Below are 19715 nucleotides of genomic sequence, written 5' to 3'. Positions count from 1 at the left end.
CCAGCCCTGGAGAGCTGATGGCCCTGAGGGCTATCTCTCCCAATCTTAGGAGCCACCGTATTCATCTTGGCACTCTTCCTGTCAGCGGACTTGAGTCATGACTTGTGAGTTCCCAGAGACTCTAGGGGCAGGCAGTGCCGTTTAAGAGATCTGTCTCCCTTTAATTTCTACCTATGACCAGCCTCTGCCTTAGGAGCTCCAGATACCCAGATTCCTTGGTTCAGTTGTCAGATGTACAGAGGATGGGAACAGTACCTAGGAGTTAGCTGAACTATGATGGGAAGGTCCTTCCTCTTCTGGGGATGGCAGGTATAAGCAAAGGCAGGATGCTCAGAGAGAGAAGGGGAAGGGGGGACCAGGGTCTTGACCAGGAGTTTGTAACCTGGAGCATCGCCATCAATCCTGAACGGCCACCAGTCCCCTGACTCTGCAGGGGACTCCTCCCACAGCTTCTGCCAGGTGGGTGTCAAGTACGGGGATGTTCTTCCAACTGGCCTGGAGGGCAAGCCTAGGCAAGGGCCTTGAGGGCCCTGCCTGGCTCCTGCCTAGACCTTCCCAGGTCGCCCCTGAGGGGTGCTCAAGGTAGAGTCGAGGCAGGGCCAGTAGGGCAAGCCACAGGGAGCCCAGAGGCGGGCTGGGGCAGGACACAGCGAGACTGCTTCTCCACTTCCTCTGTTTCTGCCTCGCACCGCCCGCCCGCCCTCAGCAGCCCTCCCTCCTCTGCCTGGCGCCAGGAGGCTGTTTTTCCATTCTCTGGCTAGAAAGTTCCACGCCACTGTTTCTTTCTCTCTCTTTTCTGGAGTTAAATTTGTCTGCAGATGCCTGCACTTCATCTGTAGACGCCTCCAGTTAAGTTTGTTTGTAACTGGGCCCAGAGCTCTGTTGCTTTCAAACGCTGGGCCCCGGGGGACCCGACCCGGACCCGGGTGCAAAAGCAAAGCCGGCAGTGAACCTCGTGAGGCCACTTTGCCTCGCGGTCAGGAGCGCCTTTCCAGTGTCTGCGGGAGCCCACACTGCTGTCAGTCCATCAGGAAGCCAAGGCCAAGGGGACCTGCAACCAGTCCTAGGTAAGGAGGGGCTCCTTCCTGGGGTGTGCAGCTGTTAAAGGAGCCAGCAGCCTCCAGGGACTATCTGGAGGGACCCCCCCTCCCCTCCCCGGGAAGGACACGGAAATGATGCTCCCCTCCCCTTCCCTCCCCCCCTCCCTAGCTGTCTCTCCTGTCCTTGGGAAGAAGCACCCCCAGCATGATAATCTCAGAGGATGGACTGGTCCCAGCTCTGCTCGGTCCCTATGCTCTCTGTCAGGCACCGTGTTCCCCAGGTCAGGGTGGGTTTAGGGTCCCAGGACCACCCCAAGGAGCAAATGGGTGCCTAGCAGCCAAGAAGGGAGGGAAGGAGAAGATGGAGTTGCCTGTTAGCCTGTTTACGGCCAGCAACAGGACAAAGTTCTTTCCTTGTGGAATTATTTAGAAGCTCTGGGCTCTGAACCCAGGAGTCAGACATTCCTCCCTCCTCCCAGAGCTCACATGGCTCTGCCTGTGCCAGATGGTATCCTTGGCAAAGGCAGCAACAGGAAAAGAGAAGTGACTATAAAACAGAAAGGGGCACAGGCTTCCCTATCTCTCGCCACAGCCTGACCTCTTCTCCACTCACAGGCTTCCTGTGGCTGGAGAGTTGGGGTTTTGGTTGACCCCCCCCCTGCATGCCCTTCCCCCCCTGCATCCACTCTCCCCACACCCCCTCCCTGCCTGTTCTTCTGATGGGGGTGGATGTGGGGCCACACCCTGACTGTCTCTCTGGCTGTATGGGTGGAGCCTGGGAAGGGAATTGGGGTTAAACTTCCAAAGAGCCTGAGGCAGGGGCCTCTTCTGGCGCAGAGCCATCTCTGCTGAGGTCATGAGGCAGGGGAGGGCTGGTAGGTACAGAGAGCCTGAACCCCGCTGGAGCTGCCTGTGGTTCCTTGGGGCACAGATTCTGCAGAAGAAAGCATGAGTAGAGCAAGGTCCGGAGGTCATGAACAGAGGGAGCTAGTTTAGCTCTGACACATTGTGTCCACTTTCTAAGTATCCTCAAGTCATGGTCGAAATCTCAGTTGGCTCCTCTGGATTTGGCTGGCCTCAGGCAAGACACCCAGTCCCCTTGGTTTTCTGTTCTTTGGCATCAGGAAAAGCATCCTCAGTAGAACTGGTGGAGTAAGCGTTTCAGATGTTGAACTATTATGTGACATCATTTGTGGCCCCTAACATTCCTAGGAAGAGATCGGGATCACAATGACTTATCTGCATCCTTGTGTGGGGAACATACATGAAGTGTGTTGAGACTCTGAGGTCTCCAAAATGAAGGGGTTTTGCGCACCCAAGGGTGTTGGCATCTTGTGTCAGGCTTGTCACTGATCCAGGGGCCACGTCCCCACCAGACCCGATCTATCCTTTATCCTCTAGGACGGCCCCTGCAGCTTTGATACTTGTATCATACTCTCCAAATTGTCCCAAATCCCAAAGGGATCCATCCCATCTGGTCTAACACCACCTGTCATTATTAATCCTCCCCGGGGAGAAGAGGGTGGTGGCAAAAGGATTTTAAAGTATTCAGGGCAGGCAAACCTGGCCTTGAATCTGAAGTCTGTCATCTACTTATACGTGGCCCTGGCCAGGGGCTTAGGCCACATCCTTCACTGTGCTTGAGATGGGGGTTGCACAAGGATGCCAGGGGGTACCAAGGAGACCATGCAAAGATGGATTTGTTGAGGATGGGCAACGTCCACTGAGAACACCTGGTACCCGGCAAGAACTTAGGCAACCGTGGCTATCACCATGGCTGTAGAGGCCCACGCCCCCTCCTTCTCTGCCTGCTTGGTCACAGCAGCACTCCTCAGCCTGTGTTCAGAGGTGTTCATTTATCACTCATCTGTTTCACAGGAAGCACCCGTTCAGCCACTGCAGGAGCTAAAATGGCGTGACCATGCTCTGCCGTCGCCTGTCCTCCTGCCTGCGCTCCTTGCTAGCCTCGCCAGAAGCCATCAGTCCTGCCCTCTTCTGCCTCCTGCACATCCCATCCCTGGCCCACCAGTCACCATGGCAGCCTTGATTGCAGAGAACTTCCGCTTCCTGTCTCTCTTCTTCAAGAGCAAGGATGTGATGATTTTCAATGGGCTGGTGGCCCTGGGCACGGTGGGCAGTCAGGAGCTGTTCTCAGTGGTGGCCTTCCACTGTCCCTGCTCACCGGCCCGGAACTACCTGTATGGGCTGACAGCAATTGGCGTGCCTGCTCTGGCCCTCTTCCTTATCGGAGTCATTCTCAACAACCACACTTGGAACCTAGTCGCAGAGTGCCAGTACCGGAGGGCCAAGAACTGCTCCGCGGCCCCCAACTTCCTCCTCCTAAGCTCAATCCTGGGCCGTGCAGCTGTGGCCCCAGTCACCTGGTCTGTCATCTCCCTGCTCCGAGGGGAGGCCTACGTCTGTGCTCTCAGTGAGTTTGTGGACCCCTCCTCGCTCACAGCTGGGGATGAAAGCTTCCCTCCAGCCCATGCTACGGAGATCCTAGCCAGGTTCCCTTGTGGGGAGGGCCCCGCCAACCTATCGAGCTTCCGAGAGGAGGTCAGCCGCAGGCTCAAGTATGAGTCTCAGGTAAGGAGCCGTGTCCTTCCCAAAGTGGCCACTGATGAGGTGGTACTCTATAGGATGGTCCAGCTTTTGAGAATGAGTACCTGTCCGGGGAAAGCACAGAATCACCAGTGTCAGGCATCAGCTGATTAACCTGTGGCTTAGAGTTATGGGGAGCAAGGGTCAGCTCATCCCAAGTGTCTCTGATGTGCCTTCAGGTGCTGGGGATTGAATCATAGACCACGTGAATGTCAAGCATGAGCTGCCGCTAAGCTCCACTTTCGTCCCTTAGAGATGGCTTTGACCTTTAAGGGAACACCACCTAGAATCTCAGAGAGAACATCCCATATCCCATAATACCCAGGACCATTCCCAATCTACCTAGTGAGGTTATCTTTACCCTAGCTTGATTGAGCATGGTCCCTGTAGGCCACCTCTCAAATACCTGCTGTGGGCTTTTGAGTTGATAGCAGAGCTGGCTGACCCCAGGGATGACGGCATCTCTGTCCCAGTAACTGAGTCAGCGTTACTCTTTGGGGTAGGCCAGGGAGGGACAGGCTACTGCTGTTGGGCCTAGCTGCAGCCTCCCCTGCATCCTGTTTGGAGTTGGGTCAAGGGTCAAAAGAACGGTTAGAAGCAGCAATCTGAACTGAATGTGCAAGGATGAGGGAGGCAGGAGGGAGCCCAAGTCTCTAAAGGGACTCTTTCCTTGAAAACATAAGACACCTAAAGCTAGAGGCTGGAGAGGAGACTCCTGGGTTCCGTTCCCAGCACTCACAGGGTAGCACACAACCATCTGTAATTCCAGTTCCAGGTGGGCACCAAGCACACACATAGTGTACAGACATAGGTGCAGGTGAAACACTCATATATGTAAACAAAGGAAGGAAGGAAGGAAGGAAGGAAGGAAGGAAGGAAGGAAGGAAGGGAGGGAGAGAGGGAGGAAGGGAGGGAAAAAAAGAGAAGAGAGGAAGAAAGAAAAGAGAAAGAAAGGAAAGAAAGAGAGAGAGAGAGAGAGAGAGAGAGAAAGAAAGAAAGAAAGAAAGAAAGAAAGAAAGAAAGAAAGAAAGAAAGAAAGAAAGAAAGAAAGAAAGAAAGAAAGAAAGAAAGAGGGGAGTGAGGGAGGAAGGGAGGAAGGAAGGAAAAGAAAGGAAGGAAGGAAGGAAGTAGGGAGGGAAGAAGAAGGGAGGGAGAGAGAGAAGAGAGATCAAACCTAAGCTAGCTGCCTGCACTGGGTTTTGCCTATAATCCAGCATTAGGGAAGTAAAGATGGGAAGGTCTGGAGTTCAGGGTCGGTTTTAGCTACACAGGATGCTAAAGACCAGTTTGGATCATTGTCTCAGTGAACAGTAGTAGTTAAGACTGAGAGTGTGTTGCACTTACAGAGGATCCAAGTTCAGTTCCCAGCAGGTCAGGCGGCTCACAGCTACTTGTTAACTCCAGCTCCAGGGGTCTGACACGCTCTTTTGGACTCTGTGCTCACAGATACATTACTGCCCCCTCCCCCTGTGTACATACCCCCAACACATATACAGCCCCCCAACACATATAAATGTCCCCCAAAACATGAAATCAAAATTCTTTAAACGGCAACAATGTAAAGGGAAGAAATGAGGCTAAGATGTAACTCAGTAGAATGTTTCCTTAGCACAAATCGAGTCTGTGTTTGATCCCTAGTACCGCATGAACTAGGTGTGGTTCATGCTGTAACCCCAGCACTCCAGAGGGATTAGAGGATCAGAAACTCAAGACCATCCTCAGCTATACAGGATGTTTAAGGCCAACCTGGGCTACATGAGACCCTTTCTTGGGTCGAGGCAGGGGAAAGCAGAGAAACAGACTGAATCCATACTTAGGTCTGTGTATAAGCAGTAGGCAGAGAGGGTCTCAAAGGCCCTTGCCCTCAACAGACTTCAGTCCTCCCCGTGCGAACAAGTAAGTACACAGGCGATCCAGAGGCAGGCAGGTGTGATGCTGTGTGGGGTTGAGGCCCTGTCCCTGAGCTCCACACCAGGCTCCTGAGCTGAGCTTGGTGGAGTCCAGTGCTACTGCACCCGCAGGGCTAAAGAACAACAACAACAAAAAAAAAAAAAGCCCCCAAACCGCAGAAGGCAGTCTAAGCACGGGAGTGTGGGCTAACGAGGGTAGGGACAGAAAAGAGGAAGCGTGCTTGCCCACAGAGCAGAAGCTGTTCTCTTTCTCCTGTCCCCACGGGCAGGGTGGGCAGGGCCCAGGCAGCTCTCAGGGTTTTTCTCTGACCTCGCTTTTTCTCTGACCAGCTCTTTGGATGGCTGCTTATCGGTGTGGTGGCCATCCTGGTGTTCCTGACCAAGTGCCTCAAGCATTACTGTTCGCCACTCAGCTACCGCCAGGAGGCCTACTGGGCTCAGTACCGCACCAACGAGGACCAGCTGTTCCAGCGCACAGCAGAGGTGCATTCGAGGGTGCTGGCCGCCAACAACGTGCGGCGTTTCTTTGGCTTTGTGGCTCTCAACAAGGATGATGAAGAGCTGGTCACCAAGTTCCCTGTGGAAGGCACACAGCCACGGCCACAGTGGAATGCTATCACCGGGGTCTATCTGTACCGCGAGAACCAGGGCCTTCCACTCTACAGCCGGCTACACAAGTGGGCCCAGGGCCTGACGGGTAATGGCACAACCCCCGACAGTGTGGAGATGGCCCTGCTCACTGCTTAAGAGCCTGCTTCTGTGCTCTGTACGTGGAACTACTTAGTCACAGACTTAACTCCTCATGGCGTGCTCACTTCAGCATCAGGTGACTTTTCTGTTAACTACAGTGTCTTGGGCATAGACATAAAACCAGTAGTTTGTAAAGCTCCTGTGGACCACAAGGTTCACAGAAATTGACGTGGGGTGAGGGTGGGGAGGGGATAGGGACTGGCCTACCAAAGTCATTTCTCCCAAGGTTACTAGCACAGTCTGTTCACAGCTATCAGAAGACTTTCCTAGCGCTGGTCCTTAGTATGACAGGGTTCATCTTTGCTGGGCCTCAGAGTTGAGAAACATCAGCTGGTGGAGCCTGGTGACAACCCAGTGGGGGGGTCGTCATTGTATAGTATACTTTGTGCAGTTAATTTGTGTCTAATTGCATAGGGGCACCCCAACTCCCCGTATACTGCTAGGAAGCTGCCCCGATTGTATACCTCTGGCCTGATTTTATATATTTAAACTTTTTGATAAAGCTTTTCTTACTTTAAAGGCCTAGACTGGTGTTTGTGCAATTGACAAGGGCATGCAGCCCAATGTGAGGGGAGACGGCACTAAAGGGGACCACAAAGGTGTTGCCCAAGGGCTGAGTCCCTCGACAATCTGAGTTACCTGATTTAACCTGAGGAGAGGCAGCCTGGCCTTTTGCAGGGGTTGGCTCAGTTTAACATAACATCTGTCTGCACACAGACCTAGCACTAAACTCCATGCATCAGTGGGCTTCAGCTCTTCCTCCTTCTCCACCCTGCATCAACTAGCTCCACTCTAAAACCTCACCTTCTTCCTTGTCTGTACTGATTCCTGGCATCCAACACAGCCATTTCCCACAGAAAACTTAGAGAATATTTTAGGCTCTGTCAGAGAAAGCTTTTAATTTCCCTTGGGCTCAAGCCAAAAAACAAAACAACAACAAAAGACAAAAGAAACAAAACAAACAAACAAGCTCTACCAACAACCAACAAGAAGGGTCGGTACCAGCAGCCCAGGAAGCTGGGTTGTGCTAGAGTTGAAGTGAGTCTGGGCGGAGACGGCCAGTTTAACCAATGCTTTCAGCTTTCCTTAGTAGCTTCGGGTTCCCATGTTTTTCTGGATTCTTCTCTTCCTCTGTCCTCGTCCCAGTCCCCTAGCCTCCAAACCAGGGCAGACAGTACAGGCTGGACTGAGACGATGCTTAGACCCCAAGCCCCCATGGTCTGCGGTCTTTCTGGCTACCTGCGGACTGGGAGCTTGCCAAGGGACAAAGTGGGGACCTGACCACGAAATCCGCTGGCATTTGCCCTTTCTGTCCTTAGATTGCAGCAAACTCTCTTCAAAAAGAATTGCTTGGTTTTTGTTGTTGTTGTTTTGGGTTTTTGCTGTTGTTTTTTCCTGGAAGCTTAAGCGCCTGCTGTATAACTACACTAAGCAGCCCTAGGAACAAAACAAGAGCACTAACCCTCACGGACTAGAGTGTAGTTTAGTGGAAGAACACTTCTTAGCATGTGTAAGGCCTTGGCTCAATCTATAGCACTCTACATTTTAAAAAAAGATAAGAAAAGAGTACGTACACGTACACACACACACACACACACACACACACACACACACACACACACACATTTAAAAGTAAGAAATGATCGTACGTGCCTTTAATCCCTTCTGAGTTCAAGGCTGGCTGAGTCTACACAGCAGGTTCCAGGCCAGCCAGGACCACAATACAAATCCTGTCTCAAAAGATTTTAAAACAATCTTTTGAGAGTTTTTTTTTTACTCTGACAAGATGAGGAACTCAGCCTCAATGAGCCAAGACTGACTCTGTGAGCACCACAGTCCACAGGCATGCTGCAGAAACAGCAGCAACTAAAGCAGTCCCAGGACAGCCCCAGCGTCCGCCTAGCTGCCTGCTGCGGGCTAGGCTGCCTGCTGCCCCCGGTGTCCATGTGGTGGAGTCCTTGCTCCTAGTCCTCCAGCGCTGAGCTCTTGGCCTCCACGTACTCCAAGGCCTTCGCCTTGACCGCCTGCACATCCTTCTCAGTGCCGTGCTGCTTCTCGTAGTCCAGGTAGCGCTTGAAGAAGAACTTCATCCTCTTAGGCGCCAGGCTCAGGTGGATGACCCGCTCAAAGATGTCCCTATGAGGAAGAACAGGGTGCAGTTTCCTTAGGGGCCCTACCATTGGACTCCTGGCTCACACTCCTCAACTTGCTCTCAGGTACTAGGTTCCACCGATATCCAGCACCCCATTTCTTATTTTTATCATCAGTATGTACTCCCGAGAGAGACAAAAGACGTAGCCTGCCTTAAGTTACAAGGAAAAAGGGCAAAATCCTGGGATGGAGACACACAAGGACAGAAGCAAACTTAAACTCATGGCCTGTAGGGATTGTGGGGGGCAAAAGTGAGAGCGTGCCTATGAAGGTTCCGTCCTCAAGAGGCCTGCATAGTGTGAACCATGTGGGACCCCCAACTCTCCTGGTTCCGGGTACAGACCACTGCTGGAAAGGTGAAATCAAGTGGACCGGGGAGCCACGTCAGAGCTGTTCAGTATCACATCAGACAATTGGGAGCTTCTCATCATCATCAACATGCCAAAGCCCCTTCCTAGCCCACACTCCAACAGGAGTGAGCCCTGCTGTCGCCCCTCACCTGACTGCTTTCTGGCTGCCGTGCTTGATGGTCATGTCGATGTAGACTGACCAGACGTCTGTGCGTTTGGGGTAAGTGCTCAGTGTGTTTTCAAAAATGGCTTTAGCGCGCTCCGCGTCCCCAAGCTGGAACTCCAGCTGGGCAAACTTGACGATGACATCCACATCTGTGGGAAAGGACAAGTCAGAGCCAAGACAACCCAAGGACCTCCTCACCACAGCACAGCCATCGGCTCTGCTAAGACAGAAGCGACTCCGCCTGTTACAAGCTGCCAACTGCCCCTTTAAGTATCTCAGTCCCAAGTGTGGTCAGGAGCCAGGAAAAGGACTCACGCTCCTTGGCGGGCAGGCACTCCAGGGCTCGCTGTAGCACGCGGTGACTGGCCCCGGCCTGACTCCTCCCCAAAACAAAGGCACCATATTTGATCCAGACAGCCTTCTCCTGCCGGAACCGTTTCAGCATCCGGTTGTACAGCTCACCAGCTTCCTGTGGGAGACACAGTAAGCTAAGGAGTGTGGCACTTCAGAGGGACAACAGACAGGCTGTTCACAGAAGGCGTCTTGGCTCACTGATTCTAGGGACCTGGGGAGACTGGGAAGATCATCAGGAGAGCAGTGTAGTGACACGAGTCCTGGGAGCTTCCCTACTAATCCCTCCATATATTCTCACCTCTGTGGGGAAGGGGAAGGGCCTGAGGCTGAGGCCTGATATCATGGGGAACCCAAAAGGTAGGTTTCTCACAGAATGCCGGCCCTGGCCTGCTCAAGAGTCTAGCATATGGGGCACGTAGGTACGGAACTTAACACCTTACCTTGAACTTGTCGGACTTGGTGTAGATGTCAGCCAGATGCAGGAAAACCTTGAGAGGCTCGTTGTACTGCACAGCTCGCTCAAAGACCTTAGTCAGGGACTCCTGAGAGCCGTACATGTTTTCCAGGTTCAGCAAGGCCACCCACACGTTCAGCTTCTCTTGCTCCTCTCTGGAGCGGGGTGGGTAGAACACGAGTTCATCAGCTCAGCGCTGGATACACAAGAACTGTTTCTTTCTCCCAGGCAACAACTGTATCCTCACGCCCACTTGTAAGTACAGATACCGAGACTCTGTCCCCTGCAGCTTCCCGTAAGGGGAACCTGTGCTCCCCTATCTCTCACTGCCAAGTCTGGGGCTCCCCTGATTGCTCCCTCCATTCCTGGGAATGAAGCCTCCAGCTTACACTCTGGGCCTGTGTTCAGGCTGGAACAGAATCTGGGTCTGATTCTCTCCCCCCCCCCCCCCCGTGAAGAGAGCAAAGCATAGGACAGTCACCCCTCTACACTAGGCTTCAGGAAGCTACCTCAGCCCCGCCGAGAACAGAGTAGCCCTAAACGATGCTGAGTTCTCCCCACTGCTTATGTTGCTGGCAATCTTGCTGGCACACAGAGACCACTAAATGTCGCCATAGCAATTTCACTGAAGAGGACCATAAAGTATTACTGATAATCTGTTTTAAGTGGCTACACTTAGTAAGACAGAGCCTGAAAGACCGTGGGCTGCTACTGGCCTGGCCAGGAAGAAATGAGCCATGGTGACAAATTCTGTAAGCCAGGACAACGTGGAAAAGCCCAAGCCCAGACCTGAACGAGATGGTCTTCAGGGCCCTCTCAGCCACAGCCCGGGCCTTCTCGATCTCTGTGGCCTGTAGGTGGAAAGCCATGTACTGCAGCCAAAGGATGGAGCTGTTGGGGGAGCTCAGCACCAGCCGGTCAAAGTCGTCCGCAGACTCTGGCTGTCGCCCAGGGTCCATGAGTGCTTCCTCAATGCGCGACAGCTCCTTCTCTGCCTTCTGCTTCTCCAGCTCCCTCTCCTTCTTGCCCTTCTTCTTCTTCTGTGGCAGAAGGAAGAAAAGTGAATCATCTGCTCCTTCAAGAGCAGAGGGAGCTGAGGTAGAAGCCATGGGTTCACAGGACTGTCCATGGACCCTCCCCAGGGAGACACCTAAGCCACAGAGGGCTCCAGAGTTGGGAATGGGAGTTTCTGCAGGAGCTGCAGTGTCCTGCAAACACAGCACCTTGGCGTGGGGCGGCTGCTCATCCTCCTCGCTGTCTGAGCTCTCTTCTCGGAGTGGCAAGGCTGGAGTCAGAGAGTCGAGCCCCACATCCCAAACGAAGCCTGAAGAGAGCTGCAGCCGGGGCACCTCTGTGGGTTTTATCTGCTTTCCCTGCAGGGTCAGAAAATTGAAGGAAGCACAGGTCAGGCTGTTCCCTGACCCCACCTACCGCCACACCAGAAGCCTGCCTCCTTGGTCTGCTGAGGGAACAGCAGTGACTTGAAAATACTCAAAAGTCACTTAGACAATGACTTTATATAAAGTGTACACACACACACACACACACACACACACACACACACACACACACACACACACAAGTGCAAAGTAGGAGGTCTGGAACAGAACTACAGAGGGTGCCAGGGGTTGGCAAAAGCAGAAGCACTGGCCCTGGCTGATATTCCCAGAGTCCTCTCCACTGCTTGCACTTGTGAGGAGCGTGGGCTCATCCAGGTTGTGCCCTCTCTTTATCTGCCCACCTCTTTCATTCAGTTCTTGATAAACATGTTATTAGCGTTAACAGACCCAGTCCTCCAGGAGGTAGACTGGCTGAGGTAACTACGCCCCATCACCCACTGTTTTATAAAGAACAAGGATGGGCTGGGACAGCTCAGCCCTGGGAGGACAAGGAGCTCCTCCCCAAAGCCTTCCCTCCACTCGGGGTGAGCCTTACCCTGGGAGGCAGCTTCGGCTCCTCCAGCTCATCCTTCCCTTCCCGGTAGTACACTTCCACACCGCTGTCGTCGTCTTCTGGTGATCCAGACTTCTTTGGCCTCTTGTTCACTAGTTCCTGAAATGGTGGGGGTGTAGGATGGGAAGTTTCTCCTCCCCCCTCACAGAGCCTCCACAGAGAAGGCTGGGCAGCTGCAGCTCACTTCTCAAACACTTATGAGTGAGATGAGGCGGGATGCTCCCCGGGGAGGGGGACTCACCTGCCGGCTCTCAGACTCCTGGCGCTCCCGCTTGCCCTGCCCACCCCTCTGTGACTTCCGGGGCTCTTCCTTCTCCTGGCTGGGCAACTGGGGCTCCTCTCCCCTTCTCTGGCTCTTCTTCTTTTCTCCTTTCAGACCCCCCTCAGCCCCTCCTCTCCTCTCCTCTTGTTCTGGATCAGGAGAGAACACGTCTGGCCTCCCAGTGTCGCTGGGAAGGAGCGACAGCTCTATCAGGTTCTTCATGGGGTTCACGCTGAGGCAGAAAGAGAAGAGGCAGAGGGTAAGGACAGAGGTGCCTGGACACCACAGGCGTGCAGACCTTGCCTCGTCAGCACTTAGGCCGACTTGTCAGTCAGGGCTGGACCCTGGCCCACCTGCCTTAGATGCTCAACATTCTCAGGGACAGTTTACTCAAGTCCCCTGCTCAGTGGAAAAAGCCAAGGAGCATCTAGGATGGACGTGCTTAATCGACAACAATAGAAGCCATGTCTACTCCTGGACTAAGGCTGGAACCGAGGTCAAAGGCTTCAATCGAAGGTTTGTCACCCATCTAAACACTACTTGCATCATCACCCCATGCCTTTATGTTCTGAGTTTACCTCAAAACCTCCTCCAGGGCAAGGATCTCAGAGGAAGGGGTCTGATTCACACCAAAGGAAGAGGGACCAAGAGGGCAGGGAGAGAAGACACCTACCACAGGATCTTGGCAGTGACCAGCTTTCCCTCAGGGAGGCATCTGTTATAAAGTTCTCTCTCTGGTGGGATACACTCAGAGACATGTGAATACTTGGCCAAACCCAGAACTGAAGGTCCAAGGCTGAAAAGAGACAGACAAGAGCTCTGTAGTATAAATACAACACAACCCCACCACACCCCCAGTGCCTCAAACTTTGATATGAGTCACTGGATCGTGGCATCCAGGAGGATAAAGTTGGTTTTAGAAACTGGAAACAAATTATCATATAAATGAAGGTATGAATTTGAATCTTATTTGAAGTACTGAAAACCCAACCCAGGCAAGCTAGCAGTGAACTCTGGCTGGCCTGGAGCTCAAAGACCCTCCCGCCTCTGCCTCTGCCAGGATTAAAGCTACCACACCCAGCTCCCTGGTTATATTGTATGCACTCTAGCACCATGATGTCCAAATCACAAACTAAACAGACACAGAGAGGAGAGGAGAGAGGAAGGGGGCAGAGGAGGAGGGGAGGGGAGGGGAGGGGAGAGGAGAAAGAGGGGAGAGGAGGAAGAGGGGAGAGGAAGAGGAAAAGGAAGAGGAAGAGGAAGAGGAAGGGAGGGGAGGGGAGGAATGGCACTGTCATAGCTTAGGAACATGAAGTGACCACATTAAGATTCAGGAAGCTGGGTGTGGTGACATACACCCTTAACACTCTCAGATCATATGACAGGTGAAACTGAGTTCAAGGCCAGCCTGATCAGTTACAGGACAGCCAGAGCTACAGAACAAGACCCCCTGCCTTCAAAATAAATAATAGTCAAATAAGTAAACAACAAAGAATCATGATTGCACACTAAGATCAGAAGAAATCCAGAATTTCAAACTGAAAATGTCATTCTTTTTCCAAAACAACAAACAAGAAACAATTCAAGAAAAGCCTCTAAAGGCTGGCGTGGCAGCTCCGTGTTCAGAGTACTCGCTGCTCTCCAGGACCCAGGTGTGCCTCTTAGCACCCTTTGGTGGCTCGCAGCCATCTGCTGTTGGGGACCAGGCTGAGAAAAACCAGGCCTTTTACAGCCTACATCTGGGAGCCACATAGTTCTTTGTTGAGAGCCGAGTCACCCCTTTTCCCTCAAGGCTGTTCGTGGGAATCAGCAGATTCCCGCCCTAAACAAACATCTGGGGCTGTAAGGAGTATCCAGCATTCTGGAGCTGTCCCGAGCTGCCACCTTGGGCTGTAAAGGAGGACCAGGACTTCAAGATAAGCCGCCCTGCGTTCCAGAGCGGTGACGCCAAGGCTCTGAGATAAATCACTGAAAGTTTCAAACCTGCAATCAGCATCCTCTCTCTGGCAATTTCAAGACTCTTTCAAATCATGCATTGTTTTAAATTTTCTTACATATGATCTGCAGGCAAATCTGCTGCAGATCGCCTTTGGCACCCCTCAACTGCCAATAATTATGTACAAGTTATGTGGAGACACCCCCTGTCCAACAAATGGCAGGGTCCAGACCCGGTCCTCATATGGGGCAAAGGACACGCCTGCATTTACGATTCAGGAGCACAAAATGCTAGATGGCTTCCAGAACGCCTAATAAAGTCATATAATTTACCCAGGGAAGAAAAACCCTGAGGAGAATTTTAAATGTGCTTGTTTGCAGGAAAATGAAAGGGTCTCAAAAGACGTCGTTCCTGATCATCGGGACACGTCTGCCTGATAGGAAGTATACCACCAGTAGAAGGTCAAGCTCAGCAACGTTCTTTTTTTTTTTTTTTTTTTTTTTTTTCCGAGACAGGGTTTCTCTGTATAGTCCTGGCTGTCCTGGAACTCACTTTGTAGACCAGGCTGGTCTTGAACTCAGAAATCCGCCTGCCTCTGCCTCCCGAGTGCTGGTCAGCAACGTTCTTAATTATACATGGCAAGTTATTCATGAGGAGGACGACACAGTCCTGGCCACTTCCACAGTTCTTTCTCCTGGGAGCCCCCATAGGTCGGCCTATGTAAGTCAGCCCTCTGAGCTCACCCTGATTGGGGAGTTCCCTCAGTGTTTTGATCTCAAACAAAAGCCACCAATTATCCCAACCAAGAAGGGCCTTTGAACACTCCGGGGTGTGCCACTCAACATGATAGATTGATCTTAAACTTCTACTGGCTTTTATGTTTGCCCTGGCTCCCACCGGGACGATCACTTAATTATAAATGTGGCTTTGAGTCAGATTATTATTGTGCCAGCTGGGGATGTGAAACTACTGGTAATACCTATTGGAACCCCTCCTCATCATGGGACCTTATCACAGTCAAAAGCAAAGGGGGCCAGGATGATGGCAAATATGGCCTCAATTCCCCCACTAAAAAGAACTGTTCCTCCTCTAATCCGGCTACCTTGGGCTGGTGTGATCGCCTCGTGATCGAGTTCACAGAGGCTAAAAAAATATGATTAGATTAACAAACATGCTCCCTCCTGGGGTTTGCGCTTATATAGGCAGGCATTCTAAAGACTTTGGGTTGATTTTCAAAATACAGTTAAGACCATTCCTAACCTTAGAAAAAGTGCCATAGGACCAAATCCCATACTCCATCCTATGACCCCTATAATACCCATTATTCATAAGGTAGCTGTTCCTCCTCAAATTGGCACTCCTGTCCCTGTTGCTCTTTCAGCCTACTTTGCCTGCTGGACCCCTCACTTCAGCAGAGCTACTTTTAGATATAGTAAATGCTTCAGCTGCTGCCATACATGCAGCCAATACTACCCAATATAAAGAATGTTGGGTGTTGTTTTTCCCTTCAACCTCCTTTCTATAAAGGAGTAACAGTATTTGGACCATTTATTGCAACTAAAGATGTCCATAAGCTTGGCTGGCACCCCGAGACCAGCACAGGACTCACACTGAGACAGGTGTCAAGTGTGGGTTCGTGCCTTTTGGGGCCCTCCATGCTCCCCCTACAGGCCTTGCTAGAGGTTTGCAGTCAGACTATTATTGTACAGGCCACTTTTCAATATCTTGGAGCCCCTAGTGGTACTTATTTGGCATGTTCTACTGGGCTTACTACTTACGTGATCACCCGGACATTTTTAGCTAACAGAGATTACTGTGTCCTGGTTCAACTTTTCCCAAAATTGACAATACATCCTACAGATTTACTCCAGTTCTGGGATAAAGGCACCAACCTGCCCCGCTCTAAGAGAGAGGCTATTACTGCGGTAACATTAGCAATGATCCTTGGTTTGAGTGCTGCAGGCACGGGGACAGGGGTATTGCCTCCCTCATCTCCTCCCAACGACAGTCTGCGCAGTTCACCCAGCTTAGCCTCGCAGTGGACAGAGACATTCGAGAGCTACAAAGGAAATTTAAAAACTTAAAAAGATCCCTTAGTCTCACTGTCTAAAGTAGTTTTTAAAAATAGACGAGGCCTTGATTTGAGGGAGGGCTCTCTGTTCTGCCCTCAAAAAAAAAAAAAAAAAAAAATGTTGTTTTTATACTGATAAGACTAGCCTAGTTCAAAATAGTATAAAAAAGGTCAGAGTTAGCTTAAAAGAAAAAAAGCATAATAGAGAAATGCAAAAATCCTGGTGTCAAAATTGGTTTTCTACCTCTCCTTGGCTTTCCACTTTGCTTCCCACTATTCTGGGACCCTTCTTGGGCATTCTGCTGCTTTTGTCATTTGGCCCCTGGGCTTTTTTTTTTTTTTTTTTTGGTTTTTCGAGACAGGGTTTCTCTGTGTAGCTCTGGCTGTCCTGGAACTTACTTTGTAGACCAGGCTGGCCTCGAACTCAGAAATCCGCCTGCCTCTGCCTCCCAAGTGCTGGGATTAAAGGCAGCCCCTGGGCTTTTAACAGATTAACCAGTTTCCTTAAATCACAGATTGATGCTGCCTTAAAGCCAGCTGCAGTTCACTACCATCGGCTAGACATCCGAGACTCAGACAAAGACCTCTCCTCCACCAATGCAGAGAGAGCAGCCATTGGCCTTCAGTTCTCCACCCTCACTGCAAACACAGAGCCCTCTTAGTTCCGTAGGCTGTGGAGTCATCACTACTAGGAGGGTGACCCCCTGGCTCCTAATAGTAGCTGAGGGCCATAAGCTGTGAAGTTACCAATGACAAAAATATTGAGGTGTCGTGAGCCAGATGCACACCCCTTTTGGCTACAAGGTGACTCAATGACGAAAATATTGTGAGACAACCCCCGAATAGCCTAAGACAGAGCCCTTACCCACCTAGGACCTAAAAAAGGCCTAGGTACTGGGTGTTGGATGCAAATACAAGCCTCATGGCCTAAAACAAGGTGTTTCACTGGCCCTCTTTTCATGGCCACCACCCCAATTTTTAATAAAGTTAAAAGGGAGAGATGGTATGGGTTTTCCTTTACAGCCCCAGATGTTTGTTTAGGGCTGGAATCTGCTGATTCCCACAAAGCCTTGACGAAAAAGGGGGTGCCCTCTTCTGACCTCTGCACACACCAGAGCACCGGGCACACACAAGGTACATAAACACACATGCCCACAAAACACTCAAAAGATAAAGTATTTAAAACTGGTAATACATAAGCTTTCCTCTCCTCTTATCAAAGTTGACTGGGGAGGAGGCAGCTGGCTTTCTGGAGCTAATCTCCGAAGCCTGTGCCCAGATGATCGTAGTGACAAAGCCAGCACATGGTGTGCTGTGGACAGGATGTAACATCTGAAACACTACTTACCCTATGATCACACTGCTTGGCAGGACACGTTTCACATAGCCCCGCAGGAGCTGCCCTTCCTTCACGTCCTCAATGGAATTGACTTCTGGATCTTCTATTCTATTTTTTGTCTCTCTGTTTGTCCTAAAGGAATACAAGTCTCACACATACATGCAGTTAACCATGGCTGCTCCCACCCAGGACCCCTGCAATAATCATATTGTGTAAGACTCTGTCTCGGCACCTAGAGGACTGTAACCTACAGAGTCCAGCCTGCTCACTCCCGTAGTCCTGCCAGGCCAGGGCTCTGCGTCTGACAGCTAGCTTTGCAGAAACAAGACCGAGAGAGGCCACGTTTAAAGCCAGACCTTAGCCAGTAGAATGCTGGTCAACCCTTCTATCCCACACTCACCCAGATGGATCATGAACCCTGCAGCCAGACATCTGCCCTCACCAATATCATCATGTTACCTTGAATACTCACATTTAGGTAAGCACACTATTCCCTTCAAGACAAGAGCCTGGATTCTTCCAGAAACTCAAATGCTTCCCCCCCAACCCCCAACCCATCACACACACTTAAATAAAAATAGGTTCAGTGTACAGACGGGCAGAGGAGGGAGGAACTCAGAGTTCTACCCTCCCAGGCAAACGCACTACAGCCTAAGTCTTCTGAGTTTTTCCTTCTCCTTTCTCATGCCAACAACACTCACCTGGATGATCGCAGTGACAAAGCCAGCACATGGTGTGCTGTGGACAGGACGTAACATCTGAAACAGGCAAAAGAGGGGGACACACTCAACCATCAATATTTCTGGACACTCACATGCATGAAATTAAAAGTAAGATAGATCTTTAGTAATTCTACTCTTTAGTCGGGTAAGTGATATGCTGCAATAGGGTTCTCTCACCATATGGGGCAGCAAGCTGAGCTCCGGTCAGTCACATGGCCGTGAGGTGACAGACTGGGGCTCTCCCCTGTACTGTGCTCCTAAAGGGTTTGCTAGGTTAGAGGCACTCGGGGCATTCTCAGCTTCTGCTATCGTCAATTGAGTTTATCAGGAGTTTAGATGAGACTGTCCCCACAGTAACTCTTACCTGTGATCTCCACAGAGACAGAAAGACCACAGAAAACACGACCCAGGGACAACTGACTGGAGAGGAGCCAGACAGAGAAGCGAGGGAAAGTGGGCTTGGCTCTCACTTGTCTCCAAAGTAGCTCAGGTAAAACTGTAACTCATAGTCCTTTACCACTAAGTAGAGACAGAGAGGATTACAGGGAAAAGACCAGGGCCACAAGTCAACACGGAACATTCCCACAGCAGGGATGTGATTCTTGAAAGCACCAAAGCCCCTGCTGCTGAAGGAGGCTTCAGGTGCTACCTTGAGGCAAACGATTTTCTGCCCACATCTGACAGAAGGGAATTTTAATTGCAGCTACCCACAGGTCTGGCTGTCATAAAAGTATTCCAAATGACTATGTTGTTAAAAGCCACACCCTAACTTTGTAAGCTTCCCGTGTGTCTGAGATCCACTGAGAATCTGTCTTCCACCGGGCTCTGGGTATCTCTGTGCTGTTTGGTCTGGATAAATACTTGACAATTTAGGCGGAAGTCAGGGGCTGGGACATCTGAGGTGGGGTTTGGGCCAAGGCTGCTTTCTAGTCTGTCTCCCGGAGGGGTGCATTCTACTTGGCTGGTGGTAGGATACACATCTTGAGATCTGGTTCTGCAAGGCCACTTTTCTCAGACTACAAAAATGGTCTTAGAACTAAGAGTGGTGCTTGTGGTGTACGTAGTACTCCTAGAACCTGGAACTCCTAGATCCTCTAAGGAGGATCACAAGTCTGAGGCCAGCCCATATAAAACTCAGCTCAAAACCAACCAATCACAGATAATTTCGGCCCAGGTTTGTTTGTGGGCTCCTGAAACTGTTTATAAAGTGTGCATCCCCAAGGTTGCTATTCTTTTACAAAAAACATGTACAGATACTTTTGTTTGTTTGTTTCTTTTGTTTTTTCGAGACAGGGCTTCTCTGTGTAGCCCTGGCTGTCCTGGAACTCACTCTGTAGACTAGGCTGTCCTGGAACTCAGAAATCCACCCGCCTCTGCCTCCCGAGTGCTGGGATTAAAGGCGTGCGCCACCATGCCCAGCTAGATACTTTTTTTAATTAAAAATATAAATGTTTCAAATAAATACAAGCAATTGGCTTGGAAAACAAGAGCACAGGAAAAAACATGAAGAGACAATATAAGAGATGCAAACTAAGAGACTAGAGGCGCTCAGCAGTGAGAGTACTGTCTGTCCTTGCAGGGCCCCAGTGGGTTCTGAGCAACCGTATAGAGGCGCTCAGCAGTAAGAGTACTGTCTGTCCTTGCAGGGCGCCC

At 51.0% G+C, this 19715-nt stretch overlaps 2 protein-coding genes across 3 annotated transcripts in view; one reads left to right on the top strand and one right to left on the bottom strand.

Moving 5' to 3' along the window:
- Positions 1–670: 670 nt before the first annotated feature.
- On the top strand, positions 671–6823 carry Calhm2 (calcium homeostasis modulator family member 2). The gene is made up of 3 exons (XM_021214611.1): positions 671–1067; positions 2919–3629; positions 5885–6823. Exons 2-3 carry the CDS (start codon positions 3075–3077, stop codon positions 6299–6301), a joined length of 972 nt encoding a protein of 323 aa, XP_021070270.1. The 5' UTR covers positions 671–1067; positions 2919–3074; the 3' UTR covers positions 6302–6823.
- Positions 6824–7929: 1106 nt separating this feature from the next.
- The window catches only part of Pdcd11 (programmed cell death 11), a 48128-nt gene continuing 36342 nt past the window's right edge, over positions 7930–19715 (bottom strand). Inside the window, exons 26-36 of one of the 2 annotated variants that reach the window (XM_021201054.1) lie at positions 18042–18098; positions 17350–17472; positions 12668–12790; positions 11974–12226; positions 11715–11831; positions 11003–11152; positions 10569–10816; positions 9766–9934; positions 9287–9440; positions 8955–9120; positions 7930–8440 (exon numbers count right to left, since the gene is read on the bottom strand). In XM_021201054.1, the coding sequence (XP_021056713.1) occupies positions 8269–8440; positions 8955–9120; positions 9287–9440; positions 9766–9934; positions 10569–10816; positions 11003–11152; positions 11715–11831; positions 11974–12226; positions 12668–12790; positions 17350–17472; positions 18042–18098 (1732 nt within the window). In that variant the 3' untranslated portion in view covers positions 7930–8268. Of the gene's footprint in view, positions 8441–8954; positions 9121–9286; positions 9441–9765; positions 9935–10568; positions 10820–11002; positions 11153–11714; positions 11832–11973; positions 12227–12667; positions 12791–17349; positions 17473–18041; positions 18099–19715 lie in introns of both variants that reach the window. The other variant, XM_029539239.1, reaches the window with a different exon arrangement.

This window comes from Mus pahari, chromosome 1 (genome assembly GCF_900095145.1).
Source record: "Mus pahari chromosome 1, PAHARI_EIJ_v1.1, whole genome shotgun sequence".
Lineage (NCBI taxonomy): Eukaryota > Metazoa > Chordata > Mammalia > Rodentia > Muridae > Mus > Mus pahari.
Note: the sequence above shows the minus strand (reverse complement) of the source record. Positions and strands in the feature narration are given on the sequence as shown.